General features: G+C 44.3%; 1 protein-coding gene across 1 annotated transcript; it reads right to left on the reverse strand.

Annotated features, from left to right (window-relative positions):
• Positions 1-1,156: 1,156 nt before the first annotated feature.
• Positions 1,157-7,832, reverse strand: LMOD3 (leiomodin 3). The gene is made up of 3 exons (XM_021550814.3): positions 7,372-7,832; positions 4,188-5,573; positions 1,157-1,687 (listed from the first exon to the last, which is right to left on the reverse strand). The coding sequence occupies exons 1-3, from the start codon at positions 7,666-7,668 to the stop codon at positions 1,661-1,663; spliced, it is 1,710 nt and encodes a 569-aa protein (XP_021406489.2). The 5' UTR covers positions 7,669-7,832; the 3' UTR covers positions 1,157-1,660.
• Between the last annotated feature and the right edge of the window lie 540 nt (positions 7,833-8,372).

Consider the following 8,372-nt stretch of genomic DNA (forward strand, 5'->3'; position numbering starts at 1 on the left):
CCAGGAGCTTTCCTTGGTGCATTTGTCACTTACTGCTGTGCTCTGTGCAAGGGCTTGGTTGGAAGTACTGTTTCTTCCATTCCTGCTCCTCTCCTTTACAAAAAGAGAGGGCTGCAATGAAAATTATTTTTTTTTATGTCACTTCCTTGTTACATGATGCTTCAAAGCTACTTGCTCTCTCTTGGGCAATACAGAAACCAGCTTTCCCAGGTTTGGGGCAATACATTTTCAAACAGAAGCAGAGCTGAGAAAGAGCTTTTACAAGTTTGGAAGGTGGAGATTGGAAAGAGACCAGGTGATAGGTACCAAAAGGACAAGAACAAATGAAAATTTAAACAAGTGACAATAGAGGTTACCTTGGATTCAAGAGGTCTTGAACATTGCTGATACTACAGGACTGTTAAAATAAACATGGGAAGGTGGGACTGGGATTTAGCTGCCAGGGGAAGGTTGCTAAGAGTTACCACTTAGAGATTAACTCACCTGAAGGAAATCCTTCCAGGAGCTGCAAACCTGTGCCTTTGCATCAAGCAGCCACAGGAAGGTGCATTTTAACACAGGGAAAGCTTTGTTCTTTCCATGGGCCTTACAGCTTTAAGAAACAAAGAAAAAAAGTCCCTAAAACAATTGGTCTCTTGTGGATGTATTTCACAAGTGTGACTTACCTGTAGCTGCTTTACAAGAAAGACAGCAGAAGAACTTAATATGATCATAAAGAGGGAGGAGAAAAAAAAAATCACAAAAACATTAAGGAAAAACTGAGTTGTGTATCTACAGGTTTTACCCCTTCAAACCCAGCCCTGCAAGATTTGACATGCTATTAACACATGATACTAAGAGGAATTAATGAGTTTCTTAAACCCCTGGAAAAGAGGTGAGACTCATCCTCCTGCCACAAAAAGTGTGGAGAGAGACCTAAAATAAATGGCATTTCAGTGTCCTCCAAGGTGGCTGCAATTAAGGATTGCAGTAAGAGAGTGGTGAATCACAGGGAATGAACATCACAGTTCCCAAAGCAGAGCATGGCATCATCTTTTAAATGTTGATCAGGTACAATACCCACTAGACATTGTTCTGAAATGGAGCTTGGAAGGTGTTTGTTGTACCAGAGCAGTTGTTCTGTGAATGCTTTGTTAGCAATGGAAGTGCTGCACACTTCTTACAGAGAGAGCTTTATTTCATTTCTGTTTCCTTAGCCTAAAAAATGAAGCTGTATACATAGAAACCAAATACATTTCTCATGGACAAGAGAGTAATAAAGTAGCATTTGTGTGAAAAGAAAGATAAGATAAAGCACAGAGTGTTCCTGCAGAATCTGCCAGCAGAAGGACAACGTGGAAGCGAAATAGTTTGCTGACAAACTAGAAAGACAAGGTTATTGATGCCTCTGAGAAAATACTCCCACAATAAACTGAAGCCTCAAATCCCCTTGGCAGACAGATGGCAGTGGGATTGGTTGATACCTGATGGAAACACTTAGAACTGACTTTTCCCATGCCAGCCTTTTTCACCACACTTTCACAAGTGTGTATCACAAGCTTTGTTCCCAAAGAGTTGAATACACCACCTGGGTTCTGCAGAAAACATCTGCTGAAACAGTTGTAAGCAAAACTTGAATAGTCTTTATTCCAAGTTGTTTTCTTCAGGTCAGTCTGGTCTCTCACTCCAGCTGCTTTGGCAACGGCACCTGGACAAGGACATGAAGTATTACTAGGAGGAAATTTATCAGGTCAGTTTAGTCTAATACAAACCCCCAGAAACTAAAATATAACAGCTGGGAACTCCAAGGAGCTCTGGTTGGGAGCTCTCTTTTGTTTGGAATGCCCCACCTGATGTTTGCAATGCTTAAGGTCCAGGAAATCAATTTGAAGGCTTTGAGTCCCACCACAGAGAGAACAAATACTCAGCTCAGCTCAAGCAGCAAAACTCCATTTCAGAAATAAAGCTGAGGGAATTAAGGCAAAAAGGAGTTACCAAGATCAAGGGGGATGAGGTGAATGACACCCTAATGTCCCAAATCGGAGACAAGTGGATGACAGAGCCTAAAAAAGAACCAACCCAAAAAATCCCCAAACAATCCACCAAAACAAACCGCCCCAAGCCCCTAGTATGTGTGTCCATCATTTCATCTTTCCATGGGCTGTGACAGGAATTCTAATCTGGCATATTTAGGATACACCATGCATTGATCTCTCTATCTTTAACCCCACAGCTCTCATGGATAAAATCCTCCTGACCATTTTGGGGGGATTGGCTGGGGCTCAGTATTGCCCCTGGCATGTAGCAGCACCCAGGTTTCTCAACCATTGCTGTACAGAATAAGGGCTGTGCCTGGCAGAGAACAAGTGCCACTGTCCAGGATCCTGAGAGCTGGGAAGGCAGCATCTCCATGGCCATGAAGGACCAACCTGCTGCCACCAGCACGATCTGTGAGCTTCCCACAAGCAGGTCTTGTTGTCTGGGATGTGGATCCAAAATGCAAACCCTAGACTGGCCTAGAAAGGCCAGAAATGTCTTGAGGAGAGGCCTTGGCTGCAGCCGAGTTGGACTGGCCAGCAGAAACTCAGAACCCCAAACCTTGCCTACAGAACAGAATGTTCAAGGTAATCCTGGACCAGAATCTGAGGTCACTACAGAACCCGCACCTGCCCAAATATCAGGACAAATTACTCTGTCTGGAATTACTGAGGAAATAATTATTTCTTTGTAGGTATAAATGAAAGCAAAATTAGTCCCACTATATTAAAATGTCAATATTGAAAGGAAAAAAAATTACAAAGTATTACTTGACTATTTTTAACTACAAGAGATTTTCTGTCCTCTTCCTCGAGCCTTGGCAACACAAAGAGGCATCAAGCTACAAATATATCAGCCAATGATGAATCAATGAATCAATTCAATTCCCTTGAATCAATGCAAGGGAATATAACAGGTCAGGAGATCAAGAGTTTAAATCTGGTGGCCAACATTTTGAGAAGAAGCCCATGAATTTGGTACCCAAGTGAGACCATACCCAAGAGGCAGTTTGCAGTTTTGAACTGGCATTCTAAAGTCAGGATGATCTTGAGCTCACTTGAATTGACCACTGAGCCAATTTTCAGTGGCAAAGTTTTACTTGAAAACAAATTTAAAACCTCCTACAGTACCACTACTTTCTTCCCACAACCTTGTTCCATCTTCACTGCTGGTGTATCTAATTTCTTTTTTTTCCTGTTAGCACTAGAATTTTGCAATTGATCTACATAAGGACAAACAGAAGAATGAGCAGCAAAGGACCACTAAAATAATACACTCCTTGTTACTGGGTGAAGCAGGCAGAAGCAGGGCTGCAGATTATGAGTCCAGGCTGGATTTCAGTGTGTGCCAAGTGACAGTGCTCTCTTGTATGAAGTGAGAGCTAGGGGAAAACACAGCTACTGAAGAGAGAAACATGGGGCTTATGGGGGACTAATGTGAAAAATAATACTGTTGTACTCCTGAAACAACTGTCTTATAATAGCATGGGCCTGTCTTAACTAATACACTATTAGGAGTATAGTAAGGTTTAGTTTCTGAGGGTTTGTTCACCTCCTGAGTGAATTTCCTTTCTTTTACCTTGTGGATGCAGCCAGGGATGCACAAGGCTGCAGGCTTGGTGCTTGCAGTGAGTTCCCTGTGCAAGCCATATCTCAGTGCTGCTGGAAAACAACCACCTGCAGTCTGACACTAAAGGGTGGCAATGCCATTTGCAGGTGCATTTGCCTGTTGCCCTGATTTTTAAAGGTGTTAAGTTTTCTTTTATAGTTCTTTTGGAAGTTCTAAAGTTCTCATAAAACTTCTTTAGCCTTCTGATAATATTTACATTTTGATACTAGAGTTCTCATGCACTGTTCATATAAATAATGATTGTTTTGCATTCTTCTTTGTGGGAGGAGAGAATTAATGGACTGTTGGTTTGACCAGTGTGGTTGGAGAGGTGGTAATTCCATCCTCCAATCCACAGTCACCTTTAGAATTCTATAAATACCAGCTGTTTGAATAAAACTTTCTCTATTTTTCTCCTTTGAGCTTACCACGCTTCTGTGTACTCATTTCATGTCCAATAGCAACATTTGCCAGCCCTGCCAGTACCCAAAATTCCCAACCAGAGCTCAGGGCACAGCAGGTGGCTGCCATCCCCTCCCTCAGAGACACCACTCTGCACTCACCGGCTTGAGATAAGCGACGTTGCTCTGGCGGATGTCGTTGAGGAGCTGATCTCTGGGGGTTATTTCTACCAGGGGAGGGGGTCTTCTCCTGGGAACTGGTTTAAGTGTCTTGATGACATCTTTGAGGTTGGTTTTCTCAGCAGGCTCCACGTACTCTGGCACGGGGGGTTTGCGCTGAGTCTTCTTCAGCTTGACCACTTTGAAGCTGATGGGTTTCTCTCTGCACGGCTGCTCGGGTGCTGGTGGCCTCGTGTTCTCCTGCCTCTTGCTCAGTGACACAGCTGCAGGGACGGGGGGTTTAGGGGCTTGTGGGGGCTCCTGCATCCTCAGCTGGGGCAGTGGTACTCCCAGCATTTCCCACATCCCAGGAGGCAACCCAAGTCCATTCTCCAGCATGGCTATCAACTCTTTCTGCTCTTTCATCTGCTGCTGCCTTTGCCCCTCTTGCCTCTTTTGCCTCTGCTTGTCCAGGTTCCTGCTGAGCAGGTTGGTCACCACCATCCTGGGCCCTGGCAGCTCGAAGTGATACCCCATTTTGAGGAGGGTGTTGTTGGCTTTCAGCAGCCTGGCAATCTCCATCTCTGCCTGGTGGCCCAGCAGGCCCCTCTGGTTGTGGAAGCGGAGCTCCGTCAGCGTCTCGTTGTACTGCAGGCAGCGCATGATGGCCACGATGCCTTTGCCAGAGATGAAATTGGAATCAATGTTCAGGGTGGTGATGCTCCTGTTCTCCCTCAGCATGTTGGCCAGCGCGAATGCCACGTTGTCGTCGGCCCCCACGTTGGCCAAGCTGAACGTTTTTATGTTTTTGTTCTTTTTCATGGCGTTGACAAAATCTATCAGCATTTCCTTGGGGACGTTTTCTATGTTGTTCAGGTTGAGCTCCTTCACATCTGGGTTGTTTTTTCGGACTTTCTCCAAACTGTCTTCTAAATTGGTTTGATTTCCTGAGGGCCTGGCACTTAGTTTCATGAAGCTGGTATCCAGCGCTAACTTCTGGGGGATGTTCAATTTTGATATTTTCTTTTCATTTTCCTTAGGCTTTTCTTTGATATCTCCTGGTTCTGTACCTGGCTTCTGACTTATCTGGTTGATGTGACTGCTCTCATTGGTGTCATTCTCCTTTGTTTCCAATTCACTCTCATTTTCTTCTTCTTCTTCTTCCTCTTCATCATCTTCCTCTTCCTCCTCTGCTTCTTCTTTCTCATCCTCCTCCACCACTCTCTCCTCATCACTTCTATCTTTCTTTGTGTCCCCAGGTTGTGGTCTTGACTCAGACACGTGCTCATTTTGGTAATGTCTCTCTTTTCCCTCTGTTCCTGGCATCCTCCCACCAGCCACCTCACCACTGCTGCCAGCCTCTCCTTCCATCTCCTCCGCAGCACTTCTCTGAGGAAGACAAAACCTCACAGCTGAAATAGTTGCAGAACATCTTTGTTACAATAGCTTTCTGCTCAAATAAACATGTAGCAGCTGGATTTAGATCCCTCTTTGCCTATACAGTAGAGAATAATCCTTAAAAGTCTCACTGCTGTAAATTCAGGCTGTACTAGTTTTCTTGGGAACACAGGAACAACTTGTTCCTAAAGAGGCTGCAAACCAGTTTCTTATCTTTGCCTACTAAATTAAGTCCTAACAATTAAATCCTGAACATATTTAATGATATGTTAAGATGGTCTTTGAACCCTTCTGGGGATTAAGAGTTTCTGATCCAAAGTCTCTTTCTGGATTTAGTGTAATCTTTATAATTTTTTTGACAAGAGAGAAAATTTCCTTTGTGTGCCACAAAGCATTGGACATGAGGGTGAACCCCTGATGGTTTGCTCAGCCCAAGGAGGAGTGAAGAGGGTGCATTGTGACCACTGTGGAATCATCCAGCACAAGGGACAACAAGGCCACCTGCTCTGGCAGTCCCAGAGCATCACACCTGAGGCAGCACCTCACTGAAGATAAAATATTAGCTCACTTTGGAGTCCAGAGATAAGAAACCAGCCTCTGCATGAAGTTGCAGGGCAGTGAGGCTTCTACCATCCAAATAAATTAGTTGCAAATATCTGCCAATTCCAGAAACACTCCTTGCTGAGATTTTTCTTTGTCAAGCGTCTTTTTGCAAGCAGTTCCTCCACCACAGAGAAATCCTAATAAAATCAAGCTATTCCCCTGAGATTTGCACTCTTCAGGCAGGACAGTGTCATGGCTTATGCTGCGCCCAAAATCAGACAAAATGGTCCCAGTCACTTCTGCCCTTGGGGCTGTGGTGGTGAATGGGTTTGGGTGGGGATTGCTTGACCAGCTGTGAATGCAGCAGCCAGCTCCACACCCAGGTTTCAGATTTAACCTCAGAAGTGTTTACAGAATTATTTCTTTGAGTACAAGAGTGTTGCAGGAGGAGAAAAAAAATCCCACAGGCAGCCCATGGAACCTGCCTTGGGAAGTCTGGGATGTGCCACACTGGCGTGTATTAGCAAACCACTGATATTCAAAACAAAAGTAAAATAAACCAGTTACCTCAAATTCACTTCTAGTGAACTTCACATTCAAGTATGGATGTGTTTTATCTGGCCAAGTTTCAATTCTATTAACCTATTTTAAGTGTAGCCCTCATCCTGAAAGATATCTAAGTATGACCTTAACTTTATTTCAAAGTCATGGGGATAGTCAAATAAATTTAAGCACTGTACTGAGTAGAGCTGAACTTGTTCAAGAGCTTGCAGGCTTGGTTGTTAATGTTTTATCCTGTTAAAATAGAGTGATTTTGGATTTTTCTCCAGTGCGCCATTAAATTCTGTCAATTAATAATTTAATTTGTATGATTAATATAATCTTCCATGGAAAAGCAACGTGGTGCTCTTCCATATGCAAAATCAAACTAATTAGAGTTACATCCTCCAAAAATGATCTTGTGACAGTTTCTCAGTGATTTGCTTTACTCAAATCAGAATTAGGATTTTTTTTTTCCTATTAAAAAGCTTACATAAATATTTGGGAAAAGCAATTAAAAAATTACTAACCCTGACATCAGTCCAAGCTGGATTCTATCACTGATGAGGCTTTTAGGATTAATCTATATTTGTTTGTACTCTACCTTACATAAGGGACAGAAGCAGAGGCAGGTTAAGGTATTAAAGCTACAAAACAGATCCCACTGCTGATGCATAATAAATATTTGTGATTTTTTGCTTGTTACCTCAGAGGGCAAGAGGGTGACAGGAACTCTCTCATCCTCGAGCATGCGTCTGGATGCCTTCTGCCAGTACAGGTAGTCAACCAGGGACCTGTGGTCGAAGCTCCCCGTGGGGGGTTTCTCTGTCTGATCCCTCTGTATCATCCCAGTTGGGATTTCAGGGTCTGGGGCCATGACTTCCATCTCGCTCTGCAGCTCCTTCAGCTCCTCAGGGGACAGGTTAGCCAGGATTTCATCCTCATCAATGTCCTCAGGACACACGTCTTCATCGGAGTTTTGGCCAAGTTCAGACATGTTCATTCTTCCCTCCTTCCTCTTATACTTTTTAAACCTAAAGAGAAAGATAAATTTCAAAGGATTTCCTATTTTCCCCCCTCACTAGCAGTAGCTGATCTGGTTAAATCGACAAGTTCATGTTTTGGTCCTGAGCTGTGGCAGCTCCCAGGCTCAGTGTGGGACACAGCCCCTGCAGCTAAGTCTATATTAAGCTGCACTTGGCTGGATAAAGAGAATTTATGGCAATGCTCCATTTTCAGCAACCTGTCAGCTGTGCAAACCCTTCTGACATTTCAGTGCAGCTGGTGTGTCCCCCACTGAGGGAGGCAGAAGACAGACATGTTCCAGAGGATTCCCAGGACACTGCACCACTCAGGGTGTCACCCTGGAACTGCCAGAGCAGGATGAAGGGACGTCAGTGGCACTTCTGAGATGTGCAGGTGAAATCTGGCCTCTGGGAAGAATCAGAAAGGTCTCTGTGTCCACAACATCTCCAATCTGTCTCAAAAGGACCGAAGACCCCAGCCCCTGAGCTGCTTTTGGCCAGGTCTAGGTCCTGGTTGACCGTCACAAGGGGTTTTGGTGTGAGTGCAGCCACCCTTGCTTGGTGACCTCTCCCAGCCCTCACACGCTGGTCAGGAGAAAGTTCTCCAAGGTGGAAAAAGGTGGGTAGAGCTGGTACAATATGCACCTTGTGCCTGGGGACAGAGGTCCATGCAAGGACAGGC

The sequence above is a fragment of the Lonchura striata genome, chromosome 12, assembly GCF_046129695.1.
Source record: "Lonchura striata isolate bLonStr1 chromosome 12, bLonStr1.mat, whole genome shotgun sequence".
NCBI lineage: Eukaryota > Metazoa > Chordata > Aves > Passeriformes > Estrildidae > Lonchura > Lonchura striata.

Bases quoted from the DNA above. Each gene is read 5' to 3' on its own strand.
- LMOD3 (XM_021550814.3), bottom strand. From the start codon at position 7,668: ATGAACATGTCTGAACTTGGCCAAAACTCCGATGAAGACGTGTGTCCT. The intron at 5,574-7,371 runs GTAACAAGCAAA...TGTCTTCCTCAG, and splicing joins TCACCCTCTTGCCCTCTGAG to AGAAGTGCTGCGGAGGAGAT. The intron at 1,688-4,187 runs GTGAGTGCAGAG...GTCCTTGTCCAG, and splicing joins ACGTCGCTTATCTCAAGCCG to GTGCCGTTGCCAAAGCAGCT.